General features: G+C 36.6%; 3 protein-coding genes and 1 pseudogene across 5 annotated transcripts; 2 read left to right on the forward strand and 2 right to left on the reverse strand.

Moving 5' to 3' along the window:
* The first annotated feature begins 214 nt into the window (after window positions 1-214).
* LOC130496026 (disease resistance-like protein DSC2) lies at window positions 215-1,193 on the forward strand (annotated as a pseudogene).
* Window positions 1,194-4,008: 2,815 nt separating this feature from the next.
* On the forward strand, window positions 4,009-4,697 carry LOC108809930 (protein RALF-like 24). Its single transcript, XM_018582064.2, has one exon. The coding sequence runs from the start codon at window positions 4,159-4,161 to the stop codon at window positions 4,498-4,500; it is 342 nt and encodes a 113-aa protein (XP_018437566.1). The 5' UTR covers window positions 4,009-4,158; the 3' UTR covers window positions 4,501-4,697.
* Window positions 4,698-5,112: 415 nt separating this feature from the next.
* On the reverse strand, window positions 5,113-7,411 carry LOC108812761 (adenosylhomocysteinase 2). The gene is made up of 2 exons (XM_056988990.1): window positions 6,635-7,411; window positions 5,113-6,125 (listed from the first exon to the last, which is right to left on the reverse strand). The coding sequence occupies exons 1-2, from the start codon at window positions 7,343-7,345 to the stop codon at window positions 5,379-5,381; spliced, it is 1,458 nt and encodes a 485-aa protein (XP_056844970.1). The 5' UTR covers window positions 7,346-7,411; the 3' UTR covers window positions 5,113-5,378.
* A 3,864-nt stretch (window positions 7,412-11,275) lies between these two features.
* On the reverse strand, window positions 11,276-12,828 carry LOC108811902 (40S ribosomal protein S19, mitochondrial-like). Of its 3 annotated transcripts, none has more exons than XM_018584010.2 (5): window positions 12,714-12,828; window positions 12,343-12,456; window positions 12,190-12,258; window positions 11,988-12,094; window positions 11,276-11,912 (listed from the first exon to the last, which is right to left on the reverse strand). In XM_018584010.2, exons 2-5 carry the CDS (start codon window positions 12,440-12,442, stop codon window positions 11,559-11,561), a joined length of 630 nt encoding a protein of 209 aa, XP_018439512.1. In that variant the 5' UTR covers window positions 12,443-12,456; window positions 12,714-12,828; the 3' UTR covers window positions 11,276-11,558. The 3 variants fall into 3 exon arrangements, with proteins under 3 accessions (XP_018439512.1, XP_056844115.1, XP_056844114.1); XM_056988135.1 differs by having other exon boundaries at window positions 12,708-12,814; XM_056988134.1 differs by lacking the exon at window positions 12,714-12,828 and having other exon boundaries at window positions 12,343-12,686.
* Between the last annotated feature and the right edge of the window lie 7,102 nt (window positions 12,829-19,930).

Raw genomic sequence — 19,930 nt, forward strand, 5'->3', positions numbered from 1 at the left:
ATCACACTCGGCGTTGCCACATGCTTTTACTATAAATAAATTACAAAAATTTGTATTCATGATTTAATCAACATATTCATTGTTCTAGAGTTTGAAACAAATATATGTACCAAAGTCTTCCACACAGAACAAAGTCAACCAACACAAAAGATCACTTTTACATTTCCTCGGTCGGCCACTTGTTTTTTTTTATTATATAAAAAGAGACCGCTCCATTCCACTTTCAAAGAAGTAGAGAGACCTAGCTGTGTATCCACTTCCACTGAACACAAAATAATTTTATATCAAAAGTGCATTTCGTAACTGTTTCCTCTCCTCTTGAAAAGAAGTCAGCTCTTGCTGTGTATCCTTTCTATTTACGCTGTCTTTCCATCTTTCTGTATCTTCTTCAGATATGAGACCTTTGCGATCATCTTCGTCTTGCTGTCAAGGATGATGATGGCTTCGTCTTCTTCTTCATCATCTCTGGCTCGCATTTGGTTGTTATCACGTCTTCTTGAGCATCCGTGGAGAAGAAGTGCGCAAAGGTTTTCTTAGCCACGTTTTGGAAAACTTCAAAAGCAAGGGAATCAATGTTTTCATTGATAACGAGATCAAGCGAGGTGAATCTGTTGGTCGTGAGCTTGTTAAAGGATCAAAAATTCAAGGGTCGCCGTTGTATTGCTCTCCCGTAACTACGCTTCTTCGAGATGGTGTCTGGATGAGTTAGTGGAAATCATGAAGTGCAGGGAGGAGGTTGGTCAAACAGTGATGACCATTTTGTACAAAGTGGATCCAACTGATGTTAGGAAGCAGACTGGAGATTTCGGAAAAGCCTTTGATGGAACCTGTGTGGGAAAAACAGAAAAGGTGAAGCAAGCATGGAGGCAAGCTTTGTTTGATGTCGCTAGTATAGCTAGGGTCTTTGTCCGCGCTACGGGGGGAAATGGGGTTTGAACGGTTGTTTTTAGGATTAAGATATTATAATAATATTAAGAATTTATTTGGTAAGTTTAATTAAGTTTTGATTGGATGTAGAAATTTTAAAATGTTTTTTCATAGTTGAAAATATAAAATTAATTTTCATAGTTGGAAATATAAATTTTTTTAAAGCACTTATTCAAGTCAAAGTGTAATGCAATATTGGTGGGAGAGGAAGACAACGAAAAGAGGGGGTATGAGTTTTTTTTCTTCTCTATAGCTCTTATTTGTCTTCATGTTTTTGTTTTGTTGAGTAGGTGAAGTTGCGGTTGAGATAATTCTTTGGTTGACACTGTATTCATAAAATCATAAATCATAAAATCCTTCTTGAAATTAGTTTTTCGTTTTATATAAAATTTTATGAGGATTTTTTGTATTGTGTTTATAATGGCAACATATGACTTGAATATGTTATTCACATATGTTTAGAATGGAGCACCAGGTTCATGTCATGATACAACAGTTCTCACGATGGCGCAAGACAATAATTCTAAACTATTTACCTCCACTCGATAAGTACTATTTCGTTGATTCTGATTATCTAAATAAACAAGGATTTTCGGCTCCCTATGGGTCTTCACAAAATGGGGTTGTTAAGCATCATATGTCACAATTGAAAGTGGTCATCCTCCGAGAAACTTTATTTAATCGATATTTTGCATCTTTGTGTTTTGTTATTGAGAAGACATTTGGAGTTTGGAAGAAGAAATTGAGAATTCTTTGTGAATTCCCGAGATATTGCATGTCCATAAAAAAGTGCTAACAGTAACAGCAACAATCTAATCACATAATTTTATTAGAATTTCAAATTTTTTTATGAAAATTTTGTTGATACAGTGACATATGTATGATTGCCAATGTTACCTCTATGGCTGAACAAAACAATATGGAAGAAGTCGAAATGACACAAGAAAATATTATGACAAAACATTAAAGAAGTGATTGCAAATAAAATACTCCATGTCGATTTTTTCAATTTCATTGTATATTGTAATTATATTTTTTAATTTTCAAATTTTCTTTTTCTATATTAAAATAAGAGAGATTTAGCTGAATACTCTTATTTGGAAATTGAATTAGAGGAATGCACCTGATTAGACACAAAGACATATTGCTGTAACACTTTCATCTCAAACTTCCAAAAATGTCCCTATTGCCTTTTTCTCATTTTCGGTCTTCTTTTTCTTCTTCTCTAGCAATTCTTTCCTTCTTCTCTCACAATTATTTTCTTCTTATTTATTGTATCCAATTCTTCTTTTTCTTTGAAGATTAACTCACACAATTTTTTTAATGTCAATTCAATCACATATATATATAGGATTTCCAACAATTTTGTTTTCATCATTCATCAATATTGAAAGCTCTTCATAAAATCTGGATCCATCAAATATTTTTTTTTTAATCTCTCAACTGCCACCAGCTTTAATTTCGACATCATTCTTTTGTCGACCTTCATCTCCTCTTTATCATATTTGATATTGGGACAATAATTTGGCAAAAGTTGATACAAGAAGCGTTAACAGTTAAGAATGCAAAAGTAAAATAGTTAATGATTAACTTAGCATGGTACAACAATTGTTACCAAGCTAACAAATAATATAACTGATTATTAAGATGATTGAGAATATATGACAAAATATATCAAATTATTTTGAATTTTAATATACTACATATTTTTAACAGGTTATCATATGTGTTAAAGTGTTAAAAGAAACAATAATATAGAGAGTAAATAATACTTATTTTTTTCTTAACAACTAATGAAACCATCTAATAAAATATGTATCATGTAATAATTCATGTATTAGATAACAAATTATATATCAAACAATGTATCAGCTAATTAATTACTTATCAGCTAATAAAAAATGTATCAACTGACAATAATTATTTGGTAACTTCTTACAAACCAATATATCAAACAAATATAACTACAAACCAAAAATGTACCAAACTATTTATCCCTAACAAACCATGTATCAGCTGACAAACATTTATTTGTAACATCTTACTAATCATTTAACATCTTACCAATCATTTAACCGTCCGACCCTAGTTGTTTATATGTTATCTATGTCCAAATTTTATTTTTTTTGTGATTCTTAACGTGTTAATATGTCCGCTTTAACGAATGGCTTAATGGCCCGCCCATCACAATTCAAATCCACAACATGTCCATAACTTGTGCTACACGATATTGTAATTGGATCTATACAAGAGTACTACAAAAACAAATCATAAAATTATGTTAAACATCATGTTCATGATAAAATAGTGAACTTTTTAGTCAAAAAAAATAGTGAACTTTCATGTATATGAATTACCAGTCTTCAGCGTACAAAATTTCCAAAACTATGACCCTATAGCATTTATTTGCTTTTGTTAACAAGGGGAAAACAAAAATTTCTTCTGTCTCTCATTCCTGCTTATCCGAGCAAATGATTATGTTTCCTATTAAATTACCAAAGATTTATTAACAAAAAGTTATACCAATGAAATATCCCTGCTGAAAATGGTCACTTTCAAAGTTAATGATACTACATTGTTATGATTTTTCATCTTTTGTTTTAAGCAACGAAGTGAATCCAGTGATGCTTCGGTGTGAAGCGAAACATGGAGCCTGAGCATGTGGGTCAATGAAAACAGCTCATCAAGATGTAGTTGGGGTTGTTGAACTTGTTTGGTGGCAATAACACCAACGCCTTAATTATCTCTTTACTCAAAGCCCCACACATTAATCATAATGAGTTAATAACCCTCAAGATTGGTAGTATGTATATTAACTAAAAACAAATTGAGCTGTTGGGTTATTTTAATAATTACTAATACATAAACATGTTGATTTCAAAATTGTTCTTTTACTTTAACGATTTACAAAAGAGAGTTTAGGATATCAAACAAATATTTATACTATAGTCGGAAAGGCAAACAACAAATTAATCATGAATTCAGAAAAAGAACCAAGTGCTTGTTAGTGGACCACAATAACTAAGACAATTGGAGAGAATTCCACTGAAATTATATTTATATGTGTGTGTGTGTGTTTGATTAATTAAATACTTGACGTTACAGTTCAGAGGTCAGACTTAGATACTACCAATCTTCAACCGACCGGTTAATCACAAGAGCTAGCTACTTGGGAGTTGTTACGCAGCGTCGCAGCGATCACCACCTCTACCAAAATTTTCCCATACCGACATGTCGAGATCCTTAGCTCTCGTTTACTTATCCATACTTTTCCTTCAGTCCTATCTCGAGGTTACAGTTTCGTCGGTCACTGGAGAAGTCGAGGCAATGCTCGACCGGAACGGCGTAATCGGGGAAGAAGGAGAGGAGATGATGCCGTCGGAGGTAAGCCGCAGAGTCATGATGATGAGGAAACAGTACATAAGCTACGGAACGCTAAGGAGAGACATGGTTCCTTGTGAGAAACCTGGTGCTTCCTACTACGCTTGTCGCTCAGGACAAGCCAATTCTTACAGCCGAGGATGCAACGTCATCACAAGGTGTGATAGAGACACTAGCGACATCAAGACCTGAAACATTTTTTTTGTAATGCGGTTCTTGATTATGAGTTTGAAATGCTCTCTCTAAGGGCATGAGCAAGGCAAGTTCAATACTATAGTATCTCTTTTGCTATGTTTTTGTATACAGTAGAAGGCTTATATAGTTTTATGTAATCAATGGTGAAATAACTGACTGGAAGTGTTGAGTGGATTAATAGATGGAAGATTGACAAAGTAAAGTTCTTTTTTTTTGTCACAGATAAAGTAAAGTTCTTAAAGCTTGTTTTAGGGGTTCATGGACCAAAGTTAGAAATCTCCGGCAGGGTTTGTGAAAAATTGAAATGGTTCTTATGGGAGAGTTCGATTTCAAGATTGAACTGAGACCTTACGAATGGTAAAAAAAAATCAATTGAATACATATGCTGCAAAATAACTTCTTCTTTTTTTTCTCTCATGAAGTTAGAAAACATGGTTTGGTCGTATTGCAAGTTCAAGAACATAACTATTAGGTCCTCCATTGAAAGAGTTTCAGCCGAGTCATAAGCTTATAAGTATGGATGACTTTTTTGGACAATGTTGTAAAGTTCAATAATTTTTTTAATATTTTAATAAGGATAATTAAAAGTTAAAAAATAAACGTAACAAGAGTGTAAACAAAAATTAATTTATCTTGAGATACATAAAATTGAAAGGGAAAAACAAAACAAAACATAAAACAGCCTCTCAAAACCAAAAGAACAACAACCCCTTATTGATACCAATATTTGATCAACTTCATAAGAAGACCAATATCTCATATTTCCCCAACCATACCAAACCCGAACCAACTCAAACAATAGCCATTTGGCTTATAACCAAATGGTCTAATCATAAAACCATACGAAGAACCAAAGCTTGATCCGTTTTTTCTTCTCAGTACCTGTAGCTAACAGGCTTGTAGGGACCTTCAACGGGTATGCTAACGTAGTCAGATTGGTCCTTGGTGAGCTTGGTGAGTCTGGCACCTAGCTTGCCTAAGTGAAGTGCAGCAACCTTCTCATCCAAGTGTTTAGGCAAAACATATACCTTCTTCTCATACTTCCCACTTGACTTTTCGTTCCAGAGCTCAAGCTGTGCAATCACCTGGTTGGTGAACGAGCACGACATCACGAAACTAGGGTGTCCAGTGGCACATCCCAAGTTCATAAGACGACCCTCGGCTAGCACAATGATGCCTGATTTGGTGTCAGGGAACACCCACCTATCAGTCTGTGGCTTGATGGTGATGCGTTTCACACCAGGGAAAGTCTCAAGTCCTTGCATGTCGATTTCATTGTCAAAGTGACCAATGTTGCAGACAATGGCGTTGTTCTTCATCTTCCTCATGTGGTCGACCATGATGATGTCTTTGTTTCCAGTGGTGGTGCAAAAGATGTCAGCTTCAGAGACAACGTCCTCAAGGGTTAGAACTTGAAGGCCTTCCATGAGAGCCTGAAGGGCACAGATTGGATCGATCTCAGTCACGATCACACGTGCACCGGCGGTTTTCATGGCTGCAGCACAACCCTTTCCGACATCACCATAACCGCAGATAACAGCGACCTTTCCGGCGATCATGACATCAGTGGCTCTCATGAGACCGTCAGGGAGAGAGTGGCGACATCCATACAAGTTATCAAACTGCAACCAAGTCAAAAATCAATCATCTTGCAGCTAAAAAGCAGAATCTTGCTGCAACCAAAGTTGATCAAAGCATATGAAACACAAACATAGCTGGTCCAACGATTTTCTGGGCTATAGACAATTTAATAAAACATTTTTTTTTTACAAATTTGGGAATTTATTTATACATATGTAATTTTTTTTCCTAAGATTTTATGGGCTATAGAATTTTTTTTTAAAATTGCAAGTTGTGGACTTATAGATTTATATAAACTTTTTTAACCAAAGAAATATATATATATGTAAATCTTCTTAAATTTTGAAGGTCATCTGTCATGTTTCATTAGCTTATGCTCAATACCGGCCATTGCCATAAACACAAAACTAAGAAAATCAACTGCACTTTGGCAATGGAAACACATGCATTTTGCACACAGTATGTTACAAACTTAAGATCTTGTCTTCTAGAGCTATAATGGGACATGATTAGCTCTAAATTTTGATCAGGAGAGAAAGAAAGTCGATACCTTGCTCTTGGTGACGGAGTCATTGACGTTAATGGCAGGGAACAAGAGAGCTCCAGTCTCCTGCATCTGGTAAAGCCTCTTAACACCAGTGGTCGTCTCCTCAGAGACACCAACCAATCTCTCCTTCATCTTGTGGTACTTCTTGGGATCAACCTGAAGACCATCTTTGATAATCGACAACACGATCTGGAACTCAGGATTGTCGGTGGAAGTCGGGTCGGGGAGCTGACCGGTCTTGGCGAAGATCTCCTCAGCCTTAACACCTTCGTGGATAAGGAGAGTAGCGTCACCGCCGTCGTCGACGATCAGGTCGGGACCACCTCCAGGACCCCAGTCGAGAGCCCTCTCCGTGCACCACCAATACTCCTGGAGAGTCTCCCCTTTCCAGGCGAACACGGCGGCTGAGTCACGAGCAATGGCGGCGGCGGCGTGGTCCTGGGTGGAGAAGATGTTGCAGGAGCACCATCTGACCTCTGCGCCGAGAGCGGTTAAGGTCTCGATGAGGACAGCGGTTTGGATGGTCATGTGGAGAGAGCCGGTGATTCTTGCTCCTTTGAGTGGCTGAGAAGGTCCGAACTCGGTGACGCATGAGACGAGACCAGGCATCTCGACCTCGGCGAGCTCGATCTCGAGACGACCGAAGTCGGCCTGAGACATGTCTTTGACCTTGTACTCACGGCCGCTCGACGTCTTCTCTACAAGCAACGCCATTGTTTTGTTTTGAATGTTTCTGTTGTGTCTGTGTGAAGATGGGAACAGAGAGTGCGAGGAGGAAGGAAAGGTAGGGAGTGATGTTATATAGATAAAAGCGGGAGATTAGATAAACGGCTAAGATTAGTTGTGGAGAGAGTTTGGTGGATCTGGTAAAAAAGAATTTGACTTTTCATCCTTTTTAGATTTTCCGTAAAGAATGACAATTCTGTTTTCGATTTCACTTATAAAAGAAAACACACTTATTCAATTAATTAATGGAAAACATATATAGGTCCGTACGAATAGTAGTAAAACAGCAATTGTTTTTATTCTTTTTCTTCACAACAATGTAATGTTTAAAACAGAAAATAGAGTACATTAACATGATATCTCCATACTAAAAGTAGAACGTCATTATTCTTTTTCAATCTCATCATCATTTTTATAGAAAAAACATATGTGGTTCTAGTTACGTTTTAAATTACTTATTCAATTATTTTATCTCCATCACGTCTTTGGTATTTTGATAAAAGTCTTACTAATGCCATCTATATTATAAATGAAAGGATTGCCTGACAAAGAACTCGAATTTTTATAAAGACATGTTTGAAAAAATTGGATGTTTTATATGAACTCATCACTAAACCATCATGAAATAGTTAACTTGATTTAATTTAAATAAATTTGTAACATTCCGAATTGTGATATATAGAAAGCCTTGAGATAAATGATTTGGCTATTTATGTTACTAAAGTTGACTTATATTTTCCGTGACACATCCGTTTAAAACTCAAAAATTAAGTGTGGTTGAGCTGAAGTAGTGAAATAATAGGTGATCTATTGGAAAGTGATTCGCGATAGCGTGAAAGTGAAACCAAAACACAGAAAAAATCATGTGATAATTGCAGCGTTGAAAAAATTAACGTATCGATCATCATATGGAATATGACTCACAGACCAAGTGAACGGACGTAGTTGGTCCATTAGCCATTGACAGTCGGGACATTACAAAAATCATATAGAAATTTGATCAAATCAAAGAAGCAAATTTTGTTAAGTTTAGTTTTATAATCCATAAAATCAAAAGATTAGAAAAACTAAAAATAAATCAACTAAATTTTCAACTCATAACTAAATATTTTTAAAACTATTATTTTGTATGGCGCAGAAATTTATATTACCGACATAATTTATAAACAATATGGTAAAACTTGACAACAGTGAATGATGCAAAATAATTCAGCCGGCGTGGTAGTACTGAAATCGGGTCTCGAACTATATTTTTTATGATCATAGGCCGTACTGCTCAACTCAGAACCTAAACATTCAAATTTATAATCTTCAGTGAGATATTCTCCAAACAAACCCCTTTCGTTATACTTACCCTTTTGTGTAGGGCTGAGCAACCGGGGTACCATTCGGGTGTCGGTTCTATTTTAATCGGATTCGGGTTTTCTTGGTTACCGAAAACCAGCCCCATTCGGATAATTTAAAACTTCGGTTCGGGACCGGTTCGGGTGCTCTTCGGTTCGGGTCGGGGTTGGTAAATTATTTTGGTATTGGTATAACCCAAAATACTATCCGGTTTAGGTTTCAAACGGACTTTCGGTTCTTGAATATACCATTTATACTAAATGTAACCAATACAAATCTAAATAAATCGTAACTTGTAATACAAGTAAGTAAGTAAAATCATCAATTTTGTCACTAACCAAAGAAAACAATTATAAAACGACGCAAATTTAAAACGAAAGCCAAACATCTTTATTGATATAAATAAATCAAAACAAATAAGAGAATTCAAAGAAAGCTAAAACTAAAATCAAAACGAAATGAGAAACATATTATTTAATGAAATCAAAAACCAAAAATTTAATAAAACTTCGAAAATAAAAAAGAAACATCAACCTTGATCATTCAAAATCAAACAAAAAAGTAAACATATCTATCGATAGAAATAAAACAAAATAAATGAAAGCATAAAACGAAAACCAATTTCTCATGAAATGAGGAGCATTGTTCAATGAACACAAAACCAAAATATAAAAACTTCAAACTTCAACCGCAATCTTCAACTATAAACTTCCATGTTATAAAACCACCAACCTTTATGTAATAGATAATAATTTAGATGTTTCATATATCTAAGTGTATTTTGGATACATATCAGAAATTAAATCATGTTTAGTGTAAGTTTTTTTGGGGTTTTGAATGTTTCGGGTTCTATTGGATATCCATTTAAATTCGGGTTCGGTTCGGATAATACCCATAATCTAAAATACCATAAAACAAGATCCATTCGGTATTTATTTCGGGTTCGGATTCGTTTTTATCAGATCGGATTCGGTTCGGATTTTCGGGTTCGGTTAATTTGCCCAGCCCTACTTTTGTGTGTGGGTAAATGATACTTTGCATAGCCAAGATACTTTTAGCGTCGGTGCCAAAATATCTTGAGCGTTTATACGTATCGGCACCGGTTCGTAGAAGAGCGTCGGTGGATCTGATTTTCAAACCCTCAAAAATAAGGTGAACTCATTAAATATTCGGTTTTTTTGCTTGTATTTCCTATTTTAAGCAAGCAATAAGACTACCAAGGGCCCCTTTAACTTGACAACTACTTTTTTTTTGTCTGGTTCATATCTAATGTCGTGGAAGTACCAAGGGCCACGCATTATGAATCTCGGCATTCCGAAATAACTTTGGCAAATGTGGTTCCGTGAGAATAGTCATCAAATTTCAACTATCAAAAATGTTTCTTTTAAACATGATACTCCACATTTACTACCATACTTTGTTTAAATATTTTTTTTTGTAGTCAAAGCTTCTTCGCTTTTCTTGTTGAAATGTCAAAAATTTTGGGGGTTAGTTCAATACTCCCTCTGTTTCTTTATATAGGTAGTTTTAGCCAAAAAATTTTGTTTTACAATGTAAGGTGTTTGCATAATTCAATGCAACTTTTGCATTAATTAGATATTGTGTGACCAATACAATAATACATACATTTTTATTATTGGTTGAGATTGTATATTAAATGCTATTTTTTCAAAAATAATAACTTTTTTGATATTGAGACTTTTAACTAAAACTATATATAAATAAAAACAGAGGGAGTATGTTTTAAGAGTTTGAAACTAAGAAAACAGATATTTCTGTAAATACTGGATTTTATAAGGTGGCAATATACAACATCTTCCCCAAAAAAGAAACTATACAACAATGTATGTGGCTCTTTCAACACCATCTCCAGAATCAATGCACACTCAAATACAGAGGAAATCTACATAAGAGCATTTACTCATTTGCTACACTAGACTCTATCTTTTTCCTTTTTTTTCTAATTTAACGGGAAGTAAATTGATCACACGATTAACTAAAAGGATAACTGACAGTACCAAGTTTTGTTTCTTCAGATGTTAGATTTACAGATAAACCAAAAAAGGAGTTACATACAGAAAAAGAAAAACTATTACAAACCCAAATCTCCAAAGGAGAGTAAAAAGTAAAACCTAAAAAGAAAGAAACATGAAGCAGAGTACGTCCAAAACCTTAGCGCAAATAGAGCATGTTCACATGGCGACCCGATCAGTTGTGGAAGCCTTTGATCAAAAAAAAAATGTTGCAGAGTTGAGTGTACCTTCAACTGAAAGAAATTGTAAAATTACATATTTCAAAAACACACAATTATTTTTTTGATTGGAAAAGTAACTTAAAAACAATTCGAACTCATGATCCTTTGATCCTTCCAAAATGGCCATGACCACTGCACCAACACGATTACTTAAAAAATGCTAAATTATTTGACTAATTTCGATGTAATTTGATCCTTTTGCTTGTTATAAATTGTACGACACGAACATTGATTTATTTGACCAAAATCATTGTTAAATAACTATATTCTCCCGTAGATAAATGGATTACTTCTTGTTAATTAGCATTAGCAAAGCGATGGACTTTAAATTGATATTCCACATTGTTAATGGCTATCTTGGCCTTAAAGTGGATCAAATGTCTCATACTAGTATCACCAGAAGAATCAAAAACAACAACAAAAACACTTTGGAGGATCAACAGTGTTACAAAAGTTTCCTCAGGTTTCATGAATCATCAAAAACACTAGCACAGCTTCAGAGTCTGATAAATAGACTTCAAAGCTTAACTGCTCAGTATTCTTATTGATTCGTTTCTGGTTCATCTCAAGCTGTGACCAATTCTCATTTCTCAAGAACTACACTTACTTTGCTCTAGGATGCTTGGTCACTTTCCTTGTAAACGCAAACTCTCCAAACTTATGCCCAACTTTCCCTTCAGTGATCTTACAACGCACATGAGTTTTGCCATTGTAGATTCTCACCGACGAATCAACATACTCTGGCAGAATTGTAGATCTCCTTGACCATATCTTCCTGTTCAGAGCCCCGTTTTTCTTCTTCATCAAGAACGCATCAACGAATGGATCTTTCCATACAGATCGGCTCACCATCTTATTGCTTTTCTTCTCATCTTCTATAGCTCCCTGATCCAAAGACAATGGCAAGCTTGGCCATTCTTTTGCAACGTTCACATGGATGTTAAACCCATTCAACTCCTAATTAATCACCCCCAAGAACCAAGAAACAATTTAATATGATAGTTAGATTTGATGATTCTTTTGTGTTCTAACCTGCCCATCCATAGCTGAAATAGCGGACTTGGCGGAATCCTCACTGATGAAGTTAACAAATCCATAACCTCTAGACCTCCCAGTCACTTTGTTAGTCATGACTCTTGCTGCAAAAAGCAAATACACAATTAATGTTTAAACATAAGCACACACTCTATAATAGAAGAGTGAAAATAAAGAGTAGGAAGGTCCAGGTGGTTACCCTCTGTAACTCCGTTGAAGGTAGAGAAAGCATCCTTCAAGGAGTGGTCGTCAGTTCCGGGCGATAGGCCTTAGGAAACAGTTATCAAAACTGTTATACGAAGACGATAACAAAGATTCACAACTATGTGAATAGAATGTTTAAAAGTCTTACCACCAATGAAAAGCTTTGTGGACATGTACCGGAGTGAAGAGAGCAGCATTGGAACATTTCTGTTTCGTAAAACCGCAAGTTTGGTGCAGAAGAAAGACATTTGTTTGAAGATGTCTGGAAACGATAAAAAACCACAATTAGAACATGTCCACTAATTGCTTCAACAATTTCAACTAAGACCTCGAGAGATCCAGAAACTCATTATACGTATCATCAATCAAAACAAGTTGAACGAATCAAAGATTTGCAAACACGACTTCCCGACCATTTGATTCCGACATTAAATCCAAACTTCTAATAAGAAAAAAACACATGAGCTACTTGACGAGACAACGACTGTAAATATAGAGAAAAGAAGAAGGTACCAAGACCTGGAAGGGGACGTCCTTGTCGTCGATTTTGCTGATGGTTACGCAGAGAAGATGAACAAGAACAAACTCTTTAGGGCATGTGGCGATTTTAACCAAACCGGTTTAATTCTATAACGATCTATTAGAGAATCACTAAACGACGTCGCATTTGCTGAACGCGCCTATTCTCCCCATTCAGATCTACTTTATTTGGGCTCTTATCTAATTATGAAGCCCAGATTTGTATCTAACTTTGGACATGGAAAATTGTGGATTGGGTATCAGAAATGAGTTTTTAAGTTTTTAGTTCTGAAGGGCATCTCTTGTTTGAGTACTCAATTACCAAACGTATTCACATCCCAAATAGTAGATGTAGTTTCCTCCATTTAAACAAACAATCTAATAATGACTTCAAAAACTCGAGGTTGCTAGTGAGATATGCCTAGTTGACATACGTCTTTTATAGAGCTAGTCCTAATTATTTTACGTATTAACCATAATAGTTTCACGTGTTTAAATGAAATTATTCTACTAGTAACAAGATTTCAAACCGGTTTAAAATCTTTTTTATTTGTTTACATAATCAGTTAGACATGAGGATTTATGTATACATTACAGATCAAATTTTACAACTATCAGATTTTTAGATTTTAAAATTAAATTATGTTCGGGTATTAAAAATTTTTGGGCAGTGTTCGATTTGAATTCTTTCGGGTCAGGATAAATTTATATGAACTTAAAAATATCTAAAAATCTTTATGTTTAAAATGTCACTAAACAATTTATAAAAATATCAAAACAAAATCCGCACGAAAGTGCGGATCAAGCTCTAGTTCTTTTTTATAAGTGGATACATGTTTTTATTGCTCTTTTGGGAAACTCTAGGTAGTGAAAATTACATTGTCAGAGTTTAGAGAAATTAAGAAAACAAATTATTAGCATCAGCCTAACTGTTAACGCTTTGACAACTCACGGCTCATAGCCTCCCATGCAGGTTCACTTGGTCTGTGGGCTATATTCTCTGTGACGGGTGGTACGTTAATTTTCTAATGTTCGAAAGTCTTGTTTACTGCTTTTGTAATAACCACATGACATTTCCTCGTGTTTTGACCTTACTCCCACAGTTTCATGGATCACTTCCCCATAGATAATCCATCATTTCACTACTCTAGTCTAAATATGTTTAACTTTGGAGTTCTAAAAAGAGTTGTGTCCGAAAAGATAAGTGCACTTTAATGACATATATGACCAAATCGATTTCTGAATCATTTCCACATATACCAAAAATCGAAATGTTACACTAACATGTTTGGCTTTGTGATGGTCTTTACAAAAGAAATGCTTTTGATTGGCTGGGCCTTACCATTTACCTAAAATTAGGGCTGGAACGGATCCGGATATCCGGAAAATTTGGAGTATCCAGATCTGGATATCCGTCTTTATATCATATTATCCGCGAATATTCGGATTTGGATCTGAATTCGTAAAAAACAATTAATAAAATAAAAGATTTTAAAATATAAAAATTCTAAAATAATGCATAAATTAGATATATATACAAAAATTTATAAATATATAGTTAAGTAAGCCAAGTCTGGTTCAAACTAAAATATGAGTTTGATAAAAACCGAAAACGGCTAAAAACCAGTAAACTGGTGAGCTGGATCAAATAAAAAAATCTGGTTGTAAGATCAGAACATAATTAATGATTTTTAATTGTTATTAGTAGTGATATATTATAATTTTGTTAACTTTTAATTAATTTTATTTTTAGTTTCATGTTTATTTAAAAACTTTTCTCTAAATAAAGAACGCTAAAAGTTCTTTTTCTTGTCATATAAATTATTCTCTATTTATATACGATTTGAGATTTTTTCGTAAAAAGAAATATATGGTGACTTGAATGTTGTGTGTTAACAATTTAAATTCACACATCATTCATTAATTTGTTCTTAAAACGTGTGTATATATATGGTTTTCCGACAATCAATAAGTAAAAAATAATGATCTTCTAGAAGATAAAATATTCTAGATTGTCGAACAACTTGTTTTCACATTTCTGAGCTAATAGATTTTAGATGAATGATGCTCCAACAAGGGATGTGTTGGATTTTGCAACTACCGATGTATCTGTAGAACTCCTATTTTTCTAGAAGAGGGAGTCACAAAGGAATCTCACCTCTAGTATGATATGAGCACTCAGGTGACTAAAAGTATATCATTAGTGCTGCAACCACTTTATTATTGATTCACATTAGTTGATCAGAATGATTTCATCTTTAGAAAGTGGTCACTCTGAGCAGCGGAGCTCACGAACATGAAACTTTAAATGATATATCCAAGATACAGTGGGTTTTCAGCTTTTTGGCCAAATTTATAAACACACTGATTTCATTCTAATTAACCGTCGTTAATTTTTTTTTTTGTATTTCTTGTACTAAGGGTGTGTGATTGGTAGTTAGGAGAGTAACTGAGAGTAATTAATATGGAGAAAATGAGTGGAACAATAGCAGAGTAAATAATACTCCCTCCGTATTATTTTAACAGGTGTTTAAGATTTTTGCACAAATATTAAAAACATATTTTTATACATTAGCATTAAATTAAGCTAATTCAACCAATAAAAAAGATGTAGTATTTTGGGATTAGTTAAAAATTTCAAATAACAATAAACTAAATTTAAAATTGTAAGAACATCAATTATTATGAAACAAAATAAAAATCTTTAAACACACTTAAATTGATACACATGGGGTATAATAAAGAAAAAGAAACATATATATTCAGCTTAACAATTTTTTTCTCGTCACATAGGAATAAGAAAAGAATAAATAGTTTTACTATATTTAAACAGTTACTAGCCAGTTGTCAAAAAAAAAAAAACAGTTACTAGCCAAAATGTAAGTGGAAACTTTTCAACCTGATTGGCATAATAATAGCTGAAAATATAACCGCTAACCTAAAAAAAAGGAAGTTACATGGAGAAGTGATTAGTAGGCATGATATATAAAAAAGTTTTTCACTTTAAAGCGCGTTTATTATGGTTTGATTCCAGTTTTCCTATTTTTGATCTGATCCCTTACTTGTCTTGTCCTTCGTCTCGAGTGTTTTTGTTGTATTTCATCTCGTCTTTCATGTGAGTTTCCGTTTCCAGGGATATTATGCTGTCCGTTGGCTTTCCATCTGGTCTGTGTTCCCAACACTGTATTCCTCCTTGTTTATTTTTGGGTAAAATATTCCTCGTTAGTTTCAATATTATCTAGGGGAAAAATTCACTTGCTTTTTTTTTAACTCTCAACTCGTCAAAGAGTGATGATTATTGTTTCTCATACCTACGCGGCTAGTATACCTGGAAAATTCCACTAAAATTAAATAATCAACGAGCATAAAAGTCATATGAGCATATTTTTACCCAATTGGTTAATTGACTCTTTGGCTATTTTTCGCAGCTGGTAGAAAGAGATATGCTATCTTCTTATTATTAACAGCAACAAGCCCATTTCAACCTTACCTCACTACAAGGCCTCAGACCAAGATATAAAGCCCACAGTGAAGAGCAACTCTCAGCCCATTCAACAGTCTTCTGCAAACGCCAAAGATGTGATCAACAGCCAGCTCAAAAGCAGAGTACAACGTACTGCTGCAACGGTCGTAAGACCAGCTCATTGTGTGACTACAGCAAATAGATTTCACAGTCTTGGCGTATGTGCTGAGGTGTACTAGGGTTTACATTGTCTGAGTCTTAGTATAAATATAGTGTAAGGTTGCAAGATGAAACCAAGTTGAAAAGTATCAATGAAATAGAAAAGCTTTCTTCTTCACTGTTTCTCTGAGATTCACATGGTATCAGAGCACCATGGAAGAAAACTCAGATCCTCTTTCGGCGCCATCACTGACCATTTCTCAGTGTGTGACGCTAAAGCTTTCGTCTTCCAACTATCTGTTGTGGAAGACACAGTTTGAGTCTTTTCTCTCTAGCCAGTCTCTTCTTGGCTTTGTTACTGGAGCTTCTCCTCGCCCTCTTCCTACGGTGGTCGCTCAAGACGGTGGTGAAGCTGTGGAGACGGCTAACCCGGAGTTTGTCAAATGGATGCGCAAGGACCAACTCGTCATGGCCTGGCTGTTTGGGTCACTGACAGAGGAGGCCCTGCGATCTGTTTACGGACTCCATTCTGCTCACGATGTGTGGCTGAGTCTCGCTAAGAAGTACAACCGCGTCAGCGCTACAAGACGTCTCGATCTCCAACGCAAACTTCAGGGTCTCACCAAGAAACAAAAGTCTATGGCCGAGTACCTTGGCGAAGTCAAGAGTGTGTGTGATCAGTTGGATTCGATTGGTAGCCCCATGACTGATCAAGAGATGATCTACGGTGCGCTGAGTGGTTTGGGAAAAGAGTATGAGTCCATTTGCACTGTTATTGAGCATTCCATGGACTCTGCTCCCGAGATGACGTTTGAAGATGCAACCTTTAAGCTCATAAACTTCGATGACAAGCTTCAGATCCAAAACCAAGCATCAGATGTCAATCCTCACATGGCGTTTGCCACAGGAAGAGGCTACAGCAACCGTGGCAGAGGATACTACAGCAACAGAGGTGGAGGAGGTCGTGGCAGAAACTCTGGCACTTACTCTACACGTGGTCGTGGATTCCATCAACAGTTTGCTGGAGGTGGAGGTTCGCGCACGACGTGTCAGATCTGTGGAAAGTTTGGCCACTCTGCTTCTCGATGTTACAGTCGTTTTGATCAGGGGTTTCAAACTCCTGACAATGTCCACAATGCTTTGACGATGATGCGTGTGTCTGATCAAACTCCAAATGGTCAGGAATGGTATCCAGACTCGGCTGCGACGGCTCATATCACCAACAACGGGTCTCAGCTTCAGTCTTCCGAACCATACTTAGGCAATGATCAAGTTATAGTGGGAAACGGAGATTACTTGCCTATCACGCATGTTGGATCTATTGCTCTGCAGCTTCCGCAAGGTACTCTTCCCCTTAACGATGTGCTCGTTTGTCCATCTATAACCAAGTCCCTTTTGTCTGTTTCGAAACTCACTTCTGACTATCCCTGTGAGATCACATTTGATGACGCCTCTGTGTTTGTTAAGGACAAGGTGACAAAGCAGGTCCTAACACAAGGAAGTCGACATAAGGACTTGTATGTGCTCAAGGATGTTCGGTTTCAAGCTTTCTACTCCAACAGACAGCAAGTGACAAGTGCGGGGATTTGGCATCAGAGGCTAGGCCATCCTCACATGGACATTCTGCAGCAGCTTGCAAGAAATAAAGCCATAGTTTTCAGTAAAAGTAGTTCATCATCTGTCTGTGATGCGTGTCAAGTAGGGAAGAGTAGTCAGCTTCCTTTTTCTTCTTCTGGTTTTGTTTCGAGTCAACCTCTTGAGAGGATTCACTGTGATTTGTGGGGACCTAGTCCAGTTGTATCAGCTCAGGGATTTAAATACTATGTTATTTTCATTGACAACTTCTCAAGATACACATGGTTTTATCCCTTGAAGCTCAAATCGGATTTTTACTCTGTTTTTCTTCGGTTTCAAAGCATGGTTGAGAACCAGTTGCAGACAAAGATCAAACAGTTTCAATGCGATGGTGGTGGGGAGTTTGTTAGCAGACAATTTCTCAATCACCTCGCCAGTGCTGGCATCCAACAACTGATATCGTGTCCTCACACACCGCAACAAAACGGCTTGGCGGAGAGGAAGCATCGACATTTGACAGAACTGGCTCTAACAATGCTCTTTCATGGCAAAGTGCCTCAAGAACTCTGGGTCGAAGCCTTCTTTACCTCAGTGTTTCTTGGGAATCTGCTGCCCTCCTCAGTTCTGTCTAACAATCACAGTCCCTTTGAAGCTCTTCACGGCAAAGCTCCAGTGTATACAGCTTTGCGAGTGTTTGGATGTAAATGCTTCCCGTATCTCAGACCATACATGGCAAACAAACTTGATCCTAAGTCTTTGCCCTGTGTGTTTCTTGGTTACAACGAGAAGTACAAAGGATATCGATGTTACTATCCACCAACAGGAAAAGTCTTTATAAGCAGGCACGCTCTGTTTGATGAATCCGATTTTCCCTTTGCTACTATCTACAGCAAGTATCACTTGCCGAGCACTTCGTCTTTGCTCAGTGCTTGGAGGTCTGCTTACATCTATGCGCCTGTTCCAGAACCAATTGTGTCTCCTCCGGAAGAAGTTGTCTCAGCTCGTCAGTATCCTTCTCCGACAGCAACGCCATCAGATCAAGACATCCTTTCTCCAGCGCCGAGCTCAGTTTCTGCAGCTTCAGGTCACAGTACTCCCAACAATGGTTCTCCAGTGGCTGTTGACTTGCAAGTGCAGGAACATGAATCTCCAGAGGAACAGATAGTTCATCCAATGCGTACTAGAGCTCGTGATGGAATTGTTAAGCCTAATCCACGCTATGCTATGGTGACAGTCAAGAGTGACTGGGCAGAGCCCAAGTCAGTAAAAGCGGCTTTGAAGGACCCTCGTTGGACAGCTGCTATGGATGTTGAGATGAACAACATGGAAGAGACAGAGACCTTTGAGCTGGTACCACCAGAAGAAGGTCAGAATCCAGTGGACTGTGGTTGGATCTACAAGTCTAAATTTAACGCCGATGGAACGCCGCTCAAACGACGAGCTCGATTAGTTGCGAGAGGCAATCAACAAGAAGAAGGGCTTGACTATATTGAAACGTTCAGCCCGGTGGTGCGAACTGCAACAATCAGAACCGTTCTTCATGTTGCTGTGACAAAAGGCTGGTCTCTTAAGCAACTTGATGTCCAGAACGCATTTCTTCACGGCACACTGAAGGAGACAGTCTACATGACTCAGCCTCCTGGCTATGAAGATCCAAGCAGACCGGACTATGTTTGCAAGCTTAAGAAAGCTATTTACGGTCTAAAACAGGCGCCAAGAGCGTGGTTCGACAAGTTCAGTGATTTTCTTATTCAGTTTGGCTTCGACTGCAGTTTTCCAGACCCGTCCCTGTTCATCTATCATCATGGTTCTGATGTCATCTATTTGCTCTTGTACGTTGATGATATGATCTTGACAGGAAACAACACTGCTCTCCTTGACAAGCTGATGCAGAGTCTCAACACTGTCTTCAAAATGAAAGATATGGGTCCTGTTCACTACTTTCTTGGCATTCAAGTTCACCAAACTGACGATGGCTTGTTTCTTAACCAATCCAAGTATGCTATGGATCTCCTCACAA

This window comes from Raphanus sativus, chromosome 6 (assembly GCF_000801105.2).
Source record: "Raphanus sativus cultivar WK10039 chromosome 6, ASM80110v3, whole genome shotgun sequence".
Taxonomy (NCBI): domain Eukaryota; kingdom Viridiplantae; phylum Streptophyta; class Magnoliopsida; order Brassicales; family Brassicaceae; genus Raphanus; species Raphanus sativus.